Here is a 21,608-nt window from a genome sequence, read left to right as displayed (position 1 = left end):
GAAATACTTATCACATATTACATTTTTATTTATACTGGATATAGTTATGAACTTAGTTTTGCACCAGCGACCTGTTTGTCTATTTTGGTGCTTATAATATGCTATTTTAATCAGATTAGAATCACAGGAGATTTTAGTATCTTCTATGGTAGGTGTCTACCATCTTTTTGGTATATAAATCTTGAAATCATTTTGTTCAACTCTAAATAAAAACCCAGATAAAAACCAGTGTCTCAATGAAATTATGGGTAAAGTTGCAGAACTGAATTCGTAGAGGTGAGCATATCACCTTGTTCAGGGATAACTTGCTCTAGGTATAGTATATTTTCTGAAGAGAAGTCACAACCGTTCATAATGTAGCTGAGCCACTAAGACAAGCTGACCAAAGTGGAAGGAAGATTCTCATAGACTCAGTCACACAGAACTCTTTCAAAAGGTTCTAAGGTTTACTTCACTGAGTTTTGAAGCATTGTCTTGTGTGTGGGTCCATGTTTCCTTCTTGATATCTAGTTCATCAGATCTGGAAAGAGGGCTACCACTTGCAGAAACCCTAAATTTACCTTTTCTCCATGCAGATCACTGAGCAACAGTTGAGCCATGACTGTTCTCTACTTATTGCTAAATTGATGCAGAACTGATTCATTATCAGTTCTGTTATTATTATTTTTTGGAGGTAAGCTCTAAGAAATACTATTTACACGGAAATGTAGTTGAGGGAAGGCATTTTATCATAGTAATGTCACTTGGTTATTTGAACCCTTTATAATTATATGTCAAAAATCAAATAGTGTTCTATCACCAAAGGTTACTATCAATGGACAATTTGACTTTTGTTCAAGTTTGTTGAAAGCAATACAAATTTTTATAGAAGAATTTGTTACTCAGTTATTAGAATCATTCAGTTTGTCAGTTTCTGAGAACTATAACTAACAATTTTATCTAGACTTATAAAAGGATTACTAATTATACTTGTTTCACTTTTTCTTATAGGCACCTTTTTATTTTTAAGCTACACTTAATAATATTGGTTTAAAAAATTAAATTGGGCATTGTCTATTGCAGGATTTCTTTCCATAGGCTGAAAAAGTCATATTTATCTTTGCCAAACTTAAAATTTTAAATCTGACTGGACTCTAAGAGGCCTCAAAAATTTTTGAACAGATTGAATGAAATACAGATTTTGGAGAATTTTATATCTATATTGATTATAAATCTCTTTAATGGTTAAATAGTTATGCTTCTCATTATGCCTTTAAAAGAATTACAGAATTTATCACTCTCTGAATAGGAGCAATTCATCTTAAATAAAGGAAACTGGATTTCCAAAGTTTAGAGTGTCGTTACCTAGAATGATTTTTGGGAACATTTGTCTTTCATCTGTATATAAGTAGATATTCTGATTTTAAGAGCAACGAAAGTTTCTGTAGGAAAGTTGACTGCAAAGGTATAAGATATTTGGCCACTACTAAGCAGGAGACTTAGAACATGGTCTCAAAAGATTCTAGTCCTGGAGGCATGAATTCTTTGACAAAAGTAAGTGAGGATGAAATGCACCACAGTAAGATTTAACATAAGAGAGATAAGTCTATTCTTTTGTAATATTGGAAAAGGAAATTATGCAAGGGGAGGTAGAAAAGAAGGATTAGCATGATGGTTAAACTGCAGGTATATTTTCAGACAGATTGGTTTTACAAAAGAGTCTAGATGGAAGATGAAGAATTGAAAGTGGCTTCCCTTAAAGCTATCCATGCCCGTGTACCCCTTGGAAAATTTGTGCACCCTAAATGTTCACATCTTGGGTTGAAGACCACTGTTCTAGACCACCTATGGAACTTGAAAAAGAAACATGCAAGATGAGGCTTTATGAAAACACAAATTGCCAACTCATCCAACAGGTTGTATAGGCGGAGGGGTATACTAGAAATAAGAGGGGAACCCATTCTTTCTTTGGAGAGAGTTGGACTGTGTGTCCCACTTTCACTGGCATGACTTAAAGGTGAGCTGTTCTTTCTCCTGAACCCAGGCCTAGATTGAACATGACTTTAATCTTTTATATTTGTCATCTGCAGTTTGAGAAAGAACGCATGCTTAAGATGTCTAAAAGGCAAAAAAAGACTGTGGCTGGAGGCAAATCAAAGAGAGGGCTTCATTTAAAAAGGAGCTGTACCCCAGTAAAACAATGGGTCAGCGAGAGCTAGGTTTGGGCTGTCTTAGTTCTCTAGTGTTGGTCATATGAGGTAACTATGAAAGCTCAGTAGAAGGAGGCTAAAAGTGTATGTTGAATATCTAAATTTGCAGGGAAAAATTGTTCATGACCAGTCAGAGGAGGTGTGTTTACCTCACCAAAGATACTTGAGATGCCAGATCATGAATGGCAGAATCTCCAAAGAATTCACAAAAGTGGTCATGAAAAGTCAGTTTTAAATGTCTGCCTTGGCCAAAGGTAACTAGGATGTTATTTCTTACCTCATTAACTATTCCCCTAATTTCAGCTCTGAAGAAGATATCACAGCTTTGTTCAATTGTGGAAGAAACAAGATGCAGGGAGAGAAACTGGGAAGGAAAATAGAGGAATAATCTGGAACCTCGTCCAGATAGGCTTTGAATCTGCTGTAGTGGGAAAGAAGGAGCTTTAGTAAAAACAAAGTATAAAGTGAACTAGATATGCTAATTTAGGACTCAGTCTTCTTGGAGGACTAAAAGTGACCAGAGGACTTTTTATTTTCTCCTTTGAAAATCAACAGGAAGTAGTGTGGCCTGAGATTTCACTTAGTATCAGGAACAAAACTGGCTCTATAAAACAAATTTGATAGGTGACGGAGGAAGAAGACTAAGTCTATTTTCTGCTATCACCACATAAGTTCCGTTTGTTCAAGATGCTTACACTTATAATTCATTTTAAATATAAATATTGCTTAGGAGCACAAGAGTGGATTATTTCAATTTTAAAGTTCTTTTTCAATAACACACCCCTTTAAAGTAACTATTGCCTTCTTCTCAGAAAAACACCAGGATTATAACTTTTATTCTCTGCAACTTTTCCTTCACTAACATGTGCTAATATTTCAGTTGATATATATTTTGCCATTTAACCTGTAAGTTTATGAATCATGGGAATAGATTTAGCTTCAGAGTCATGTCATCAATTCCAATGGGATGGAAATCGGTAAGACAGTCAGGAGCAAATCTAATTTGGAGTACTCTATAAAAGGATATTTTAAAAGTAGAATTTGTCATCTATTGTAATGATTATAATTTCAGATATGAATATAGAATTTTAAGTCTTTCAGAATAGTTATTTATTATGTGACAGGAAGTAAATGGGATTACATGTTCCATATTTGAAACAAGGATAGAAAATAGAAAATGTCTTAGGAGTTTCTGAATACAGTTACTTAGAGGCAGAACAAGGACAAGCTAGAGTTCAAGCCTGACAACTTTTCAGTTATTTTGTCTACTAGCAGGAGCTACCAATTATTAAAACTTACACGGCCATGTTTTCTTAAGCTTTGGCCCCCTTCCCTACCTTGGGGAGGTGAGTCTCCTCTTTCTCTCTAACTGACTTTCTAAGTAAGCTATATTTTCTAATCTAATAAAAAACTTATAATACATCAGGTTTTCTGACAGGTACTTTATATCATTTATCATATTTTTTATTATATGCCATGTGGAGACCTACTCTTTTTAGGATCTGACAAAAGAAAATTTAGATATTCTCTATTTGAGTCAATTTGAAGAAACCTAAAGAAATCTACTGACATGGTCTCCTGGCAGCCCCAAAGCTGTTTAGGTTATTTGGGTTTGAAAGTTAGAATTAATTTGGATGTGGCAGCAGCAGCTTGAATGTCTCAAAATGTCATCTCAGTTCAGTATATGATGTAAATGTTGGCAAGGCAGAAAAAGAATAGAAAAATGCAGACTGGGAAAGGTTGATGGGGGTATTTAAAAGCTGGGAGACAAGGGAATTGCATCTTCATTCTTAAACAACTTCCTGAATCACATTTTGCTAACTTTTTAATTATTTTCATTATAAATATATTCGTATTTCAAATTTTTATAGCTAGCTTTCACAAGTTTACATTCCTTTTCTTTTTGTGAGCATTAGCCACTTTAAGGTTCGTACATTTGTTGAGTAAAATAAAGTATTAATATTTAAGAAACTCAATGCTATACAAGTTTAAGTTTGGCTGCATGCATTGTATGCCTCCTGACACTGCAAGTTTCTTCATGTGATTTAACATTTTCTAAGAAATTCTAGTAACAAAAAGTTTTTTAATATGAATATCATCCACTGATATTTTTTGCCTTACAAATTATAAAGTTTTTTGTTATAGTAGTAATCTGTTATTTCATTTACTTTTATAAGAGGGTGAGGGTGGAATTGGCAGTAGTGGGAAATGGCCGGGGCGGGGGAGTAGCACACCTCGTCAATAAAGATACCTGCATAATGAACATTTGTATACCTAACCCTGATTGTACCCCACATATTTACAAATTTTTATTTTTATTTTTTTTGAGTTAGAGTCTCACTCAGTTGCCCAAACTGGAGTGCAGTGGCTGCTCCCAGCCACCGCAGCCTCGACCTGCTGGACCCCAGCGATCTTTCCCCCTCAGCCTTCCATAGCTGGAATTACAGGCGCGCGCTACCACTCCTGGCTAATTTTTGATTTATTGTAGAGATGAGGTCTCATCGAGTTGCCCAGGTGGGTCTCGAACCCGCGGGCTCAGTCAATTCACTCACCTCGGCCTCCCAAAGTGTGGGATTACAGGCTGAGCCACCGAGCCAGGTAAAAAAAAAATTTTTTTTTAAAAGAATATAACATAGTGATTTAGTGCCACAGTATAAATTTATTTGCATTTTAAATGGAAAAACAGCACATGAACTAGTATTATGAAAAGTCCATGGGAAGCATTTCATTTTGAAAAAGAAATTGGATAGTTCTTTTCCTATTCATTTAAAAAAAATCTCTGTGGGGGCGTTTTTTTCTTCATTTTCTAGTGGCACTCATGTCATTTGCTATTTGTGTGCTCCCATACTTTAAGTGTTCGTGTTAAAACTCATGCTAAGTGAGGTTCATTGGTATGGCTACCTAATATCTAAATTCCATATGAACTATAATGTCAGAAATATACACTTGAGTAGTGAACATATCTTTGATTTTGCTATAATACCTTTTGTTATAGTTACATGAGAAAATAAGATGTTTATACGTATACAGGAAGAGTTTAGAAGTTAGACTATTTTTTGAGCTTCTATTTTCCAGTGGTGACACTGATCGTATGCTCACCTCCCAAGCCAATGTTGGGTCTTAGCTTGTAAATATCTTACCTTCATAAAAGTATGCTCTCATTTGTGGGTATTTCTATAGGCTATTTCAATATATATTCCCAGAGAAGGCTAGGAAGAAAAGTGTTTAAGTGGCAAATTTCCAGATAAAAACATATAGTAAAATGTAACTATAATGATTATAACTATTTTTAGACAAGTAAACATTTTGTTCTGATGGCTTTTTGTATTATAGATAAAAAACAATTTACATCAGATTACTGGTCACAGTGACCAAGCTCATATTTGGTGATAAAGTACATTATCCATTTTAGATGATTCAGCTCCTAAACTCAAATATGTCAAAAAGGTATCATGTACTACAGATGTGTGAGATTTTAACAATATTAAAGAGCCTCTGCACATTATATATTAAAAAAGCCACAATTAAGCTTTCATTGGATTGTTGTACCATGGTGCTTACAATGACAAAGCACAAAAAGGGCCTATGTTCAAAAATACTCTGGTGAACTAATACTATACTTGCAGCAATTACTTCATATAGCAATTCCTTCTTGTAGCTATTACAATCTCCTAAACATCTTGACCTGTGGGTTGAAGATTCATAAGGATTTTCACATCAAGAGTGATTTGTCTTTTAATGAGGGACTCTTGAACTAAAAAGAACTTATAATACACAAGAATAAATTTGAAATTATAACAAGTAATAGGAATTAATTCTGAACAGAGTTTCTGCTCAATACCTGTTGCTTGACAGATTATTTATATTTACAAAAAGAGGAGATGTGAATTTAATAAAAGGAAGTGAATTATCTCAACCAGAACACAGTTTTATCACTGTATGTGGGACCACAGCCTCTTAGGCTTCATGTGAATTCACACTAATTTTTTTTTTAACATTTCGGTTCCAAATGTCTCATATTCACAAGTTTATAAGATATTCAGGGCATTATGATCATGAAGATGAAAAATAGTGATGCTAAAAATCTGTCTACACATTTTCTGATAGATATAATTTTCCTTTTATAATGCCTGTCCATCAATTCAATTTTTAAAGTGTTTAACTTATTAACATATAATTTATAGCATGTGGTAAGATTTATGACTATGTAAATTCTGTTCTTTTAGAATTTTAGAATTTCCTCCTAACTTTTCTAATCTCCTTATAACCTGAATAAACTCTATCAGATGTGCTGTTTCTATATTGTCTATTATATCCTTTTAAGGATTTGTGTGCCACTTACTGGTCATAACCTTTGTTCTAAATAACAAAAGGAATGTTCTCACAGGGAAGTGGGTAGATTTTCAGAACCTGTATGGCTCTGTTAAAATTTTGTAATTCTAGATGTGGTTGTGCAGTACAAGTGTCTTTGTGACAGCTGGTTATTGAACAGGAAAGCATTGAGTGATATAAATCTTATTTAGGATTATTGGGAAGATTATTGTCATTATTCTGTTTTCCCTTTGTTTATCTTTAAACATTTCCTTGCATTGTTTTGTACCTACTTTTGTTACCTACCTTTGTCTTCTCTCTCTCTCTTAAAATCTTTCCAGTTAACAACAAAAGTACCCACTGTAATACCATACCATTCTTTTTTGTGCATACAGTATTATGGCTAAAGTATCTATGCTAAAGTATCTATGTATACACCAAAGATATACCAGGTGTATACATATTTTATTCCTAGTCTTTAATAAAACTTTAATACCTACCTAAAGTATGTATTACTATCCCTATTCTACAAAGGAAGTATAAGATGCCATTCTCTATCAACTTCATCACACTATATTAAATCATACATTTATATTAAAGTCCATTTATTCTTTCATTCATTATTCATAGAGTATATGAACTCAACCAATATACACTGAGCACCTGTTATGTGCAAGTAATGGACTTAAGTACTCTGAGGATTACAGGGGCGACACATATCCTTGACCTCAGAGAGTTTACAGTTTAGATGAGGAAATAAGACCTGTGCATGCATAGCCTTATAGGTAGAAACTATAATCATCTTCAAGGTAATCTCAAAACCTCAACTATTAAAATTGTATCAAATACAAAAGTAAACTAAATAAATATTTGTTCATTGACAAAGTGAATGATTGAATAAATTGCACTGAAAGAGTAATGCAGATAAGAGTCTATGTGAATTCAGAACTAGTTGAAAAGATCATGAGAGGTTCCATAGAAACTGTGGCATTTGAGCAGAATCTGGGAATAGACAAGGAAAGTATATTTCAAGTGAGTGAATGTGTGTGAAGTAGGGTGAGTGTGAAGTGTGAAGTTGAAAGAAGGTTAATGTACAATGGAAGCAGCAGTGATGCAGAGGAAAATGTGGCTTTATATATCAGACTCTGAAGTCCCTTAGGAAGGACCTTGAAGGACTGGCTACATAATTTGTGGTATTCACTCAGCAGAGTTTTCACTGAATGATAAAAGAAATTTTTCTTAGTTGCGTACAGAACAAAGATAGTATGAGACTCCCATTTGGATTTGGGAAACAGAAAAAAAAATGTACTACTAACCATCTTTCAGTACTGAAAATATTTAATAAATGTGTTGAACTTTGTTCAAACTTTTTTCCCCAGTTGAAACCTTAAAAAACAAAATAAAACAAAGCAAAACTATCTTATTCTGGGTAGGTAAAGATTGTTATTCTCAATATCAGACAAGTGTTTCACATTTTGAATAATTGTTTTAGTACTATTCTCTTTTGCTGATTTGTCCAGCTCCAAGAAAAATTGATTTGGCATGATCTGACATGATAAACCACAATACCCAGTAGGAGTAGAAGAACATTTTTATTTGGACATGATGTAGAGAAATCGTCTGGACTTCAGTGTCTGCTAAACCTGTACTTCATTCTTGAATTCACCCTTACTAACTGAGTGATATTGGAGAGATTTGCTTATTTTCTACTCCTGAGTTCCTACCAGTAAATGGGATAACAATAGATGTCTCATAGGATTTTGTCAGGATTAACAATAATAATATAATAATATACATAATAATTATAGAATACATAATAATGTATATTATTATATGTATTATATATATGTAGATGGTACTTGGAAGATAGTAACTATTTTTTCCTAATTCTGTTCTGATTTCTTGTTTTCTAAAATAAGTTGATGATTCAATTTATCCAGCTATAGAAGAAATTTGACAGACTTTCACAAATTCCTTAGGTAGGGAGAAGTAATATAATATAGTGACTAAAAAGCACAGCTCTGGTTACCTGTAATCACCCTAAAGCTAGAATATAAGTTCCACGAGGATGGGGAATTTCGTCTGTCTGGTCTACTGATGAATCCCAAGACTTTAAAAAGTTTCTGACCAAGAGTAGGTGCTTAACCAAAACAGAGAATGTTGAATATTTGGGTTCACATCTTGGCTTTACCACATACTAGCTGTTTGACTTTGCAAAAATCACTTTTCAGTCTCAATTTCTTCATCTGTAAAGTAAGGATAATACTATTTATTTCATAAGGTTTTATGAGGATTGAGTCAGAGAATGCATGTGAACAAGCTTAAAGCCCCATCTGGCACATAGTGAATATGTCATAGTAGCTCTAAATGGGAATGTGATGAGTATTAATTACATTGTATCAACTACAAACAGGGTTGGAAAGACAGGGACATTCGCGCATAAGATAGAATTGCTCTCATTTAAAACTATTTTAAGTACTCCTAGCACCTTCCCAAGCTCTACAGTGGGAAATGTGGCCTCAGGCCATTCTGCTGTGGCAAGGTGGTCTTTAGGGGTATGCTTTGCAGGGTGAAAGAGGGAGCTTCTTCAGCAAGGGGAAGAAGAAGGGATCAGCATTGACTGCAGGGAAGATTTGCAGCCAAAATTCCTGCTGTTATTCTTTTCACGCCACGTATGGGAAAAAGGTTCAGGGGAACTTGACCAATGTCCCCCAAGTCTGTGTTACTGTAGGCTGCATAGCCTTCCTGCCATGGTGCGCTAATGAACATATACTCTCCCATAGTACCTCTGAGGGGTTGCTGTGGAGCAAATACAAATCTGCCATCTTTGACTGCATGGTTACCAGCAGCAAAATGGTGATTCTCCTTTGAGAAAGAGAAGGGTTTTCTACGTTTTGTGCCAGGAAGAATATCTATTTCTTGCCTTTTCTAAGACAAAACTTTGGAACAATAATGACATCAAAATTCAAATCTCTGGTCCATACTGTACATTTTGTGTGTCTTTTTTTATTGTGTTATTCTATTTTGTTTTGTTTTTCCACCTTGTAAGCATTTCTACACTGTCATCATGAAGAAATATCAGGATTGAAATCATCTGGGATGCTATTGACATCTCCTACACAGTTCTAAAAAGGTGAAGAATTTGACTTCAATTTTTAAAGAATGACCATTACTTAAGTCTACCCTATATAAGTGTATTTTCTGATGTTAGTAGATGCCTAAGGGGCGCTGGAATCACCATGGAATTTTCCTCCAGATCTTGTTATTCAGTGATTTCTTTAGCACAAAGAAAAATGACACGGCTTTTTTTTTTTTTTTTTTAAATTAAGAAAGGTAGGTTTACTAGAGGAAAGATATGCTGTGAAGGGCACAACTGGCAGGACAACAGTGAAAGTGTCTGCTGTCTGCTGACAACACTGCATTTTAAAGGCATTCTTCTCAGGTGTAATGAGAGGTCCTTATTAAATAATTATCAGATAAGCAGTAGCATTTTTTTCAGATGTCCAAAAGTAGATACTAGTGTTTTCCCAAAACTGTACTATGTCTATTCACCCATAGATGTGTTCTTTTATATTTTTTTCTATTGCTCAACTGAAGAATGATACCTGGTCTTACTGCTACAAAGATCTTGTGACCTACCTTGTAAACTGTAAAGCATACTTTTATAATCTTGTTATTGCCTGATCTTCTTACATAATTCTAACTGAAGGTGTTTGGATAGTGTGCAGAAAAGATATCTGAGTCTCCAGAGGAAAAATATTAGCTGCTATATGAATAACGGCCATAGTATAATTATTTAATTTTTAAAGAAATTGTGTAGGGCTGTCCCAATTCCAGCCAATAAAAGGTGTGACAGTTTATGTCCTTAAGGATATTAATTACAAGCTCAATAATATAGTTATTTTACTAGTTCATATATTGCCTCACAAAAAACATTTGACTGTTAATATATAAAATCTTAGCTTCTGTTTGGTTTCTAATTTGATGAATTTACTTGGCACAGGTACTTAATCCATTTCTCCACTGATTGACCGTATCTCTAGATTGACTATCAAACATTTTTGAGCATCAAGGATAAATTTATAATTTTATTTGTCTTTATCTCTCTAGTTAGAAATGTCACAGAACTATGACTCATAATATTCTTTGATATCTCATATGTATAGTAATAAATGTTGCCAAGCAGAAATATCAAAACTATTTCAACCAGTATATATATTTTCCAAATGATGCAAGTTAAAGAGCAATATGTCAAGAATGACTATTGTACACTTCTACGGTTTCATAAAAGTTTTAATTTTAAAAGTTTAAGCAATAGACAAAGATTTGAATTTTGTTATGATATTTTCTTATGAATTCTTAATTTTCTGTTTATAGTCAAAATCAATAATAAGGGAAAGGAAAGTATACTGGCATATTTTATCATAGTTCAAATAAAAGAGCTTTTTTGCCAAATAAATTGACAAACATGACCTTTTGCTTCTGCATTATTCTACAAAAAAACTCATTTTAATGACATTTATGTAATCACACTTGTTATGGAAATTGAGGATTTTCTTTCAATGATTATTGTATAAAACTTAAATATTTGTCTAATATTATGTTTAGTTTATCATGAGATAAGATTCATTTCCAAAAGGGTTTAGTAACTCAAATCAAGATAAGAAAGCCATAATTAATATGCTCTGATACAATGAAGATACATTATTATTTGAACCTGTTGCTTCCAAAATTCAGGAATTGCCAGTGAGCCATCATTAGGAGGTACGGCCTTTAAGAGGTGATTAGTCAAGAGGACTACTTCCTTGAGAGTAATTAAGGCTTTTATTAAAAAGATTTCATGCAGCCTTTGGCTAGCTTGCCTTTTTGCTTTTCCCTGGAAGCACCAAGGAGCCCTCACCAGACAACTAAACCTGCCAATACCTTGATCGTGGACCTTCCAGCCTCCAGAACTGTGAGAAAATACATTTCTGTCTTCTGTCTCAGGTGATTTTTGTTATAGCGGCACAAAGGGACGAAGACACAGTCCACAGCAGTTTAGCTATTATTTGTAGTTACACGAGAAAACACATCTGGGATAAAATGCTAGGTACTTGCATCTTCTGTTTATATGCTATATTTAGGTAGCACAATTGCTAGATCTATTGTCACCAAAAGATGCTTGTAATAACTGTCAAGTTATTTTCAGAAGATAAAAGCTCTGTGCCAGCACAATATCAAAAGAGAAGATGGAGACTCTTCAAGCAGCCCAACTTTCTTCATAATGTGTAAATAGTCTCAAGTTTCTTGATCATGCACTAGGAAATTCATGAACTGGAGAAATGATTCTAGTTCTAGTCCTCTGCTCCTAGGAACCTAGCAGTATTGAAGAGAGATGTGTCAATCATGCAAATAATGCAGCAATAACATTATAATATAGTATTTTAATACAAACAAAATAGTAATAATACAATATTCTAATATTACATTTATTTTGCATTTAAAAGACACACCCTCAAAAGTGTGGTGAGTGTTCGGTGAGTGGAGAAATCATTCGTAGGAAAATGATGAAAGATTTTTGATGACTTTGTCAATGAAAGATTTCAAAACATTGCACTGAGCAGTTGTTCAGTTTGGAGGTAATGGATGGAAGAGACAGTAGCTGGAAACCAAGAGAAAATGTGATGATAGCAGTTTAATAGAAACAATGAAAACAACCCAGAAGCTTGGCAGAAGTATAAGAAGTAAAATGATGTGAGATAATGCTGGAAGAGAGAATTGGAGTTAACTCATACCTTGAATGTCAAGCTAAAAAAATTGACATATTTTAGTAAGTAAGAAGAAACCTTTAAAATCTGTGCAGAAAATTGATGTAGAAAGAAATGTGCATTTGGAAACTTACTCTGCTACTGGTGTGTAATGAGTCAGAGAAAACCAGAGATCAGAGAGCAATTAGTAGACTGTTGTAGTGGTCCTGGCTTGCAATAAAGAAGACCAGAATTATGTTGTTGATGGGAGCAAACAAAAGACATTTTAGTATCAAGGAGGCTTTAAAATATATATGTCTTAGTAAGTGAGTTGAATGTGTGAAACAAGGAATCTGAGCAATCAGAGATAATTTCAAGATTTCAAGGTTAAATTCTAGTGGAGGAATGATTGTGCTATTATTAAATACGTTGGGGTCAGCAGGAGAAGCATATTTGGAAGGTAGTATAAGAAGTTTGATTTTGGTTATTGTATTATAGATAGGCTATAGAAATAAAACCACAGAGGTTTATTTCTCAGTCATATTGCATGTCTAAACAAATCAGTAGAAAAGTTCTTCCCAGTTAGGCTACTTAGAAACATATAGGAAAGAGAAAGAATGAACACTTTCACACAGGCTTTTTACCAACTGAATCAGCCTGAAAGTGATGCTCATCACTTCTACTCAAGATTGTGATATATTCAGTAACCAAAATATCACTGTTGGCACCTTCAATTACATTAATAAAGCTACACTTATTATTTTCACAAAGTGATTTGGAAGAATCTCACATGGAGAAAGTATTCGGTTCCATGACAGTAAGTCATTCACAATCTTTATAGATTTAGATTCTTTGTTGACCTGCAAATACCAGTCTAACTAAGGATCTAATTCTAGATTTGTTTAACTATTTCACTTTGATAAGAAATTGAATGAATAAGCTTTAGAATACAATTTATAATTATTGTCTACTGTATCAATGTAGTCACCTTTTTCCTTCTCAAAATCTTCCGGGGGAATGATGTTATAGTCACTCTATGTTCTAATCTCTAGCACTAGAGATTGTTAGGTTATTTTATTTTTATTTTTTAATTTTTGAGTAGGAGACTCACTCTGTTGCCCAGGCTGGAGTGCAGTGACATCCTTACAGCCACTGCAGCCTCGACCTGCTGGACCCAGGAGATCCTTCCACCTCAGCCTTCCAAGTTGCTAGAACCACAGGCACACGCCACCACGCCTGGCTAATTTTTCTGATTTATTGTAGGGACGAGATGTGGTCTCAAACCCCTGACTCAGGCAATCCCCTCACCTTTGCCTCCCAAAGTGCTGGGATTATAGGTGTGAGACACTGCACCTGGCTAAAGGTTTATTGTACATAGTCCTTGTTAATTTCTGGTAATTGTATGTTACCACATGCAGTGTTCTTTAACACCACGTTCACTCATTACAATTTTATCAACACTTGGAAGTTAGACCACGGACTTGAAAAAATTATAAAGCTAAATAACAAACCCATATATATATAATTCATGAGAGAATTTTAAGGTAGAAATCAAGTCAATGAGCCAGATTCTTCATTTTCCTATTTAAAAAAAAAACCAAGTTGAGTGCCTTTAGAAATGGTGTAATTCAGCATGACAACGATTTAACTCATAATGTAACTAATGCTACAATTATATATATATAATATTTTAAACTTGAATATAATATTCTATTATGTTACGAATTATTTATTATATATTTACGTTATATATAGGTGTGATGCACAACAAAGCTTTATTTAGACTATTGTGGGAAATTTTTAAATAAGTAAGTTTAAAAGACTGTAATTTAATTGTACCTTATTCAATTTGAAATGTTGAATCTGAATTCACTTTGGAAGAAGGGCCAACAGTTGAACATCACAAATAGGAATTTGTGTGCTTATTTATTTCGTTATGCAATTTATGACATAAAATTCATTATATATGTCTTTTTCTGTAAACTCACCAAAAACAACAAAAACATCTATAATTTGATAATCCAACGTATAATTCATAAGAGAGGATTTTAATGTAGAAATCAAGTCAATGAGCCAGATTCTCACTAAGATTGAGATGCTTCATTTTCCTATTTTAAAAAAAATTACAAGTTGAATGCCTTTAGAAATGGTGTAATGCAGCATGATAACAATTTAACTAATAACTAATGTCACTAATGCTACAACAAAGGTGCCTGACTCACAGTCAGGAAAAAGTGGACACCTTGTAAGATTCTGACTTCAAGCAATGAGTTTCACATCATGTTCAATACTGCAGTCTCCATCAAAGAAAAGTGCTTCATATGCATAATCTCTGCCAGAAACGTCCAATTAGCTAAAGAAAGAATAGGTTTCCAAACAGCACATATTTTCCAGAAGTCTAGGGTCTTTTAATTGAATACATGATTAATAGAACACAAGCTGCTATTGCAATATCCTGTGTAAGAAAATGACTGAGGTTAACTGAAAGCCACTTAGACAAAATAAAGGGCATATACATTTAATAAAAGCTCACTTCTGATAATACACAATGAAACTCTCATGGACACAAATTGCTTTTATATTTTAAAATAACCTTTTAGTACCAGCAATTACAACAAATAATAGAATTTTTATTTATTTATTTTTAAAAATAGCATCTTACTTTAGAAATCTACTACAATAAGAGATTGCATTACAAGGTCACTTACAACTGTTGATTTTCTAATGTTCAGAATTATAATTTTACTATCAGTTGCTTACAATTTATCAAGTTTCAAGTTACCATTTTTTCTTTTGTTCTTAAATTTAGGTCATAAAGGTACAAGCCAAAAAATTGAATTTTTAATTTTATGTTTTTAAAATAAAAATTTGTAACAAGGACTTTTCATTTTAGAAGATACTGACTTTTTATTATGGAACCTTAATTAGTACTACATTTAAAAGAATTCTTAGACAATGTATATGTACTGGAAACAAATATAGGATACACAGACTCACACTCACAGTAGCAATGAAAAAGGCACTGTTGAATTATACAGAAAATCACTTGAGTATTTGAACACAAAACAATGAGAACTGTAGAGGCACGTCACCCTCTTAAAGGGGTAAGTAATTCAGAGGTTCTCTGTTTAAAACCTCAACTGCATTTCTCTTGCCATATGTGTTGGATCCCACATTGGTCGGTGAGAGAATGGCACCAAAGTTGTTGCTGGAACGAACTAAAAAATGTGCCAGGTTCTGCATTGCACATGTGGCGGTGTTGCATTTCCGTTTTTCCACCTGATGACTGGTAACATTGAACAAATATAAAAGGTTAGAGACGTAGAATAGGGATTTCATACAGCCACTGACACCAGTTATCTCATATTTATGAAAACAAAAGGAAATATTTTCACACAATTAACTCAATACCTTAGTCTGCAAACATCTGGATGACAGATTTTTTTTGATACCTTAAAGAAGCAACGGAATCAATTTCTTACTGGGAGTCATATATATTATTCTATTATAGTTAGCATTGCATTTCCCAGTATAATTTTTTTAAAAAAATTCAGACTACATTACAGATAATAATAATAAAGTGTTTTTGTCATATATTTTTAAATGTCGATAGATTTATGTTTCTATATATAAAAATTTTAGGGTGTAATTTTTTTTTTTTTTTTTTTTTTGAGTTGGAGTCTCACTCTGTCGCCCAGACTGGAGTGCAGTGGCCGCTCCCGGCAACCGCAGCCTCAACCTGCTGGGCTCTGGCGATCCTTCCGGCTCAGCCTTCCAAGTCGCCAGAATTACAGGCATGCGATACCACGCCCAGCTGATTTTTTGATTTACTGTAGAGATGAGGTCTTGCTGCCCAGGCGGGTCTCGAACCCGCGGGCTCAGGCAATCCACTCACCTCAACCTCCCAAAGGCGTGGGATTACAGGCTGAGCCATCGAGCCCGGCTAGTGTGTAAAATTTATATGGAACTTGGAATATGTGGAAATAGAAAAAATATTGCTCACATCTTTCCAACAAGAATTAAGCAATATCAGTTAATTTTTAAGTTCCTGGAAGTCAGTGAATCAAAAGTGTTAGAAGGAAATTCTGCAACATGCAACAACACAGATGAACCTTGAGGACATTATTCTAAGTGAAATAAGCCAGTCACAGAAAGATGGATACTACATGATACCACTTATTTGAGGTATTTAAAATAGTCAAATACCTAAATCAAAGAGTTTTGGAATGGTGGTTACCAGGCCCTGAGAGGAGGGAAAAAGGGGAGCTATTAACCAATGAGCATAAAGTCTGAGTTAAGAAAGATTTATGAGTAAGCTCTAGAAATGTGCTATACAATATTGTGCCTATAATCAACAAGAATTTGTGATATATTTCTTAAGAGGGTAGATTTTGTGTTGAGTTCTCACCATACTGAAATTTAATATAATTAAAAAAGAGAGAATGTCAGGTATTGTACAGTCTCAAGAAAAGTCTACTTTATCACCTATCCAGATACTCTAACTATTGCATTATAGTTCTCTCACTCTTAGTATAAATACATGAACATTACCATTTTCTTGCCAGCTGCTTGGACCCTATGGTTTTTAACAATTTTAATGATAGGGCCACATTAAATGTTAGAATCAAAAGATTTTTATGTCAACGGTAAACATTTTGCTACACTTTTTTAGCCACCAAGACAATATAGACATGTCAGAAATCACAATCGTGAATTAAAGAATTCATTTAATTTTAACTTAGGTTTCAATTTTAAAAATTTATGACAGCTCTATATTTTTGTACTACATTTTGTTTCATAGTGTTTTCAAAATGATATTGGAAATGTGTACAAAATAATGACGTTGCTTCCTCTTTGCTGATTGTTAGGAAAGTTAGGGAAATGTTTTTGTTTTCAGCTCCATAGAAATCAATGTATTGGTGAAACTTAGAATAAATGTAATGTGTAAAGTGATACAGTTATGGAGTTAAAAACTTAATGTTCAAAAGTCAGTAGATACACATAATTTGGGACTAAATGCAATAGATTTATCTCAATGTGTTTACTTTAGAAGGGGACTATTTCATTTTCTCTGTTTTTGTATAGAGATAGCCTAAAAGTAAAAGTTTTTACTGTTTTAAAATTTCTTGGAAAACTTTTTAAAAAATCTTTTTTACTCTTATAGTTCCTCCTAAATACAAAAAACTCTTTTTACATTAGTTGAGTGTAAGAGTATGTTGACAGTTATTTAGGCAAAGGAAATACACTTTGGCCTAATTATTTTGTATATATAAATCTTATTAACTGCCTATTCAACTATTTTTCTTTGAAGTTGTGGTAAATATGACCAGTGTACATTAAAAAAAATGATTTAATGCTTTTAAGGGTGAAACCAATCATTCCATACCCTGTGCATTAAATTCTAACAGACAAAACTTTTCCTAAAAATTAGCAAGAATTGTAATTTGGCCTAAACGACACCTCAGATGAATCCATTTAAAGCACTAAAGAAAATTATAGGCCAAGATATGTTTAGCAAGTGGCTGGAACAGTGTGAAATATTCTCTATGCTAAATGCTAAGCAAATCAATTATAGGATTTTAAATTTTTCTAAATAAAATGTGATCTTATTTGAATTAGTTAGAAGGGCCATCATTCTACCTTAAAATATATTGAGTTTTTATCTTTGCTTCATAATTGTGAAATTGCCTTTCTAAACAAGACGTTTCGCCTAAATATACTAGTCAGCATGTTTAAAATTCTATCCAAAGCAATCATTAGGATGAAAAAAAAAAACCGGTTGAAATAATTAGTGAAAAGTATCACATCCCTACATTCAGGTACTTTTCCTTACTGACTACCTGTACAGATAAGGCCCATCTGCCTACCTAGGTAGTAACAAACAACTAAAACTACTGACCACTTATATGCATTTACAAACATGAACATTCCTGACTTTATGAGAATTTAAGCAGCGTTAACAATGAGTCACACTCTAACTCTTAAGTTGTTTCTCTTTGAAATTGTCTCTAAAGTGTTTTATATTTATTTATTTATATATTTTTAAAGATGTGGGATACAATTCAAGATTAGGTGCAGAAGTGGTCATCATACAGGTGAAGTTTGGGCCTCCCTTTGGTCCTCACTTCGCCTGGTTTGGGATCAGCACCCTCCCCCCAACCCCCCCCCCAGCTCTTTCTCCCTTGGTTGTTTATTTCTGTGATAGATCACTCAGTATGACAGACTCTAAATCCATTGCTCCTACAGGGAACTCCTAGTAATTGTAGCTTGGCCCCTATGTGAGTAAATTTTTGACTACTTTCTGATTGCCTTATGGGCAGATATTTTCAACAGAGCATAAAAATGTTGATGGGAAAGTATATGATCTTTTTGCCTTAATCATGAGCATTTGGTATGGTCTGCAAAGTCAGTTTGTTAATTCTTAATCCCATTTTTATATATGTATAAAAGTTTAAAAAATCTCAAATGAGATGATTGAATTTTATGAAGAAAATGACATTGAATAATCAATCTACATTAGCTTTATTTTTTAATGACTAAAATTTGAGAGATGTTCTATATGAATTTTCTTAGCTATTTATGAGAGTTATAGAATATTACATGACTTAACAGCACAGGATGCTAAATCATAACCTCTTAAAAAAAGAAAAAAAAGACCAACATACTGACTTCAGGAAACACATTAAAAAGCAATTTGAAGAATGTTTGGTGAGTATTTATAATAATAATTCAAAGTAAAATATTGTGAAAATAGCTTGAAAATAATTTGATAGTAAGTAATGTTATGCATTATTCTATTTTTCAGAGAGGTTCACCTCATAATAAGTAAACATCCATAGAGACATACAGGGTAAAGGTACTTAGTAAATGTCTATATATAATGAGAGAGAGAGACAAGATCAAGGTATAGACACACATAGTAGGTAATGCTGCTAATTTTCCTGTTGTCTTCAATTGTTCTGTTTATCCAAATGTCATGCCAGTTTTAAAGTTGTCTTTATCCATGAAAAAGCCAACCAAAAATTACAGTCAGTTCTGAGAAGAACATCCTGTAAACTAGATCAGCCCTGAAATAATGAAGACAATCCTATGATTCCTGCTATTATACATTGATGCTGTGGGAATCTTTACCTACTGTCATGGACTTCCACCCCAATGAAAAACACTCTAGAGGAAAACAAAGACAAGATATTGGTAATTCTCACGGGAAGAGTTTTAATATGACTTAAAGCATACTCTTTTCAAAGGTAAATTTAATTATTCTTGGTGTTAAAGAATGTGTAGTTTCAGTTCCATAAGACTATGGAGCAAAACTGATTTAGGTAAAAACAAATGCCCATTATACTATTTATGACCTATACATAGTTTTGAACTTAAGATTCTTTTAAATAAATGGAGAATTTAAATTTTAAAGGATTTCTATTAGAAAGTTATAAGTTCTGCTAATAGTTTCACCTGATATAGTTTTTAGACTTCCTTCAAATAGTCATTTAAATGACATAAAACCTTTCATAATAGGCCTTCCTAGGAAATCCTGATCACACGCTACCTAATAAAAATAATTTTAATAAGTATTAATTTTCATAAATAGCAGCTCAGAAGTAATCTCATGAAGAACAACTTTTTATAATTCTATTTTATTAACAGAATAGTCAGCAATACAGACTGAGACTCTAATAGAAAATGACTTTTTAACTAGTTAAGGTTAACATCTTCAGTATTTTGATTTACTCCCTGATTATTTCTATACACTTCAATTTCCAGGAAATATAAAAGTTTCCTTTTTTTTTGAGGAGAAAGTTTCCTTTGAGGAAAACAAAAATCTATGTAAATACACAATACAATTCTACCTGATGTTAAATGTAAATATGCTTTACTTAAGTTTCTCCAGTTATTTGCAGTGTCAGGGTAATGTAGTAGAAATTACTACCTTTTGGATTTTCCTTCTTTGTATTCCGGCTTTGCCCCTCTAATTTCCAGCAGCATATTTCTTGACAAAACTGGAACTATCCATTCCTGTCTGTCAGAAGTTTCATCAGAGAGATTTATCAGCCACTGGCATTATGCTTTAAAGAACGCAGAATTCAAGAAACAATGGAACAGCTGAAGGTACTGTTCTTAAGCATGATTTAGTCAGAAATCTAATGGCACAAGGGCTATTAATTGTGTTGCAGTACTTAATTCTAATTTCCCCACACTTTACAAAAGAAACAGAATTTTAAAGTTACCAACCTTTTGACAGGTATAGCTCTTAGATGTTGTAATGCAACAGAGAGCACAATGAGTGCTACTGGCAGCTTCAGGATGCACATTGCGTCTCAAGTTTTCTGAAAATAATAGTCCAGTACTAAAATCAATAAATTTCTTACAGTTCTAATTGATGCAATTTTAAATTAGAGCCTTTCAAAAATATTTTTAAAACATAATTTACAAGGATCAACATTTTTTATTGTATAGTCCCTTAATACTGTTCAATTTTCCAGTATTCTGTAAACAATCAAAAAATTATTTTATAATACATTATTCCATTAGTCCTTATTTGAAATAAACCATATGCTTAGTACCAAGTCTGGTTTTCCTTAAATAAATAATACTTTATCAGAAATAGAATATTCTTTACCTTTTTAATGTTTCGGTGTCAGCAATGTCAGCCAATGCCTTTGAGAGCAAGAAAGTCTCATGAAAAGAGCTCAAGCCTGCATCCAGTGGAGTATTTACCCCCTCATTTGGTAACTAGTAATCTCGCTCTTATATACCCCTTACACCTTTGTAAACTCTGACATTAGGCAGTTCAGAGACACTTTGTCATTAATTTCCATCCCTATAGATAGAAAGTGCCTCCCAGACAGCAGAAGCAGATGGGTCATCATCACATTAGCACATCAGTAAATATTAACGTAGCAAATACAGAGTATCTTTGTGCAGTTAATGGTGTGTCATACACAGCATAAATTTGAATTTGCCATCTTTTTTGTAAGACACAAATGAATTTTCAAGGATTAAATGTATGTGTTAGTAAGGAATTGATAAAAAGGTGTTTAAGAATAACCTCAAATATGTGCATATGCAAAGGGAGAAGCCAGAGATTTTGAGGAATATTCCTAAACCAAATGACCCTAGTGGCTTAATCCTATGAACACTCAGAAACAGATTGAGATGTAAGGGCAAGGTATATGAAAGGACATACAAGGAAAATCAAAAGCCATTTACAATAAGGTAGGGGTTGGATTAAAGGCATAAAAGCAGTAATTTTATAACCAGAAACTCATTTGTCAGCATTTAGAGATGCTGACTATATGTAGTCCAGCAGTTCTTTTGATGACTTTTTCCATTAGCATGTAGAAATATCACAATTATTTTGAAAGAACAATTTTTCGCTTTA

General features: G+C 33.4%; 2 protein-coding genes across 2 annotated transcripts in view; one reads left to right on the top strand and one right to left on the bottom strand.

Annotated features, from left to right (window-relative positions):
• The window catches only part of SLCO1A2 (solute carrier organic anion transporter family member 1A2), a 109,595-nt gene that overhangs the window by 1,618 nt on the left and 86,369 nt on the right, over positions 1–21,608 (top strand). The gene's annotated exons all lie outside the window — the stretch shown is intronic.
• Positions 15,323–20,538, bottom strand: IAPP (islet amyloid polypeptide). The gene is made up of 2 exons (XM_021716420.1): positions 20,459–20,538; positions 15,323–15,512 (listed from the first exon to the last, which is right to left on the bottom strand). The coding sequence occupies exons 1-2, from the start codon at positions 20,536–20,538 to the stop codon at positions 15,323–15,325; spliced, it is 270 nt and encodes an 89-aa protein (XP_021572095.1).

Source organism: Carlito syrichta, unplaced genomic scaffold (genome assembly GCF_000164805.1).
Source record: "Carlito syrichta isolate Samal-C Ts95f unplaced genomic scaffold, Tarsius_syrichta-2.0.1 Scaffold308809, whole genome shotgun sequence".
Lineage (NCBI taxonomy): Eukaryota > Metazoa > Chordata > Mammalia > Primates > Tarsiidae > Carlito > Carlito syrichta.
The sequence above is the reverse complement of the archived record's forward strand: the minus strand, read 5'-3'. Positions and strand labels throughout refer to the sequence as shown.

Coding starts and splice junctions, on each gene's coding strand:
- IAPP (XM_021716420.1), bottom strand. CDS start 20,538: ATGTGCATCCTGAAGCTGCCAGTAGCACTCATTGTGCTCTCTGTTGCA. Junction 15,513..20,458: donor AGAGCTATACCTGTCAAAAG/GTTGGTAACTTT, acceptor CAATGTTACCAG/TCATCAGGTGGAAAAACGGA.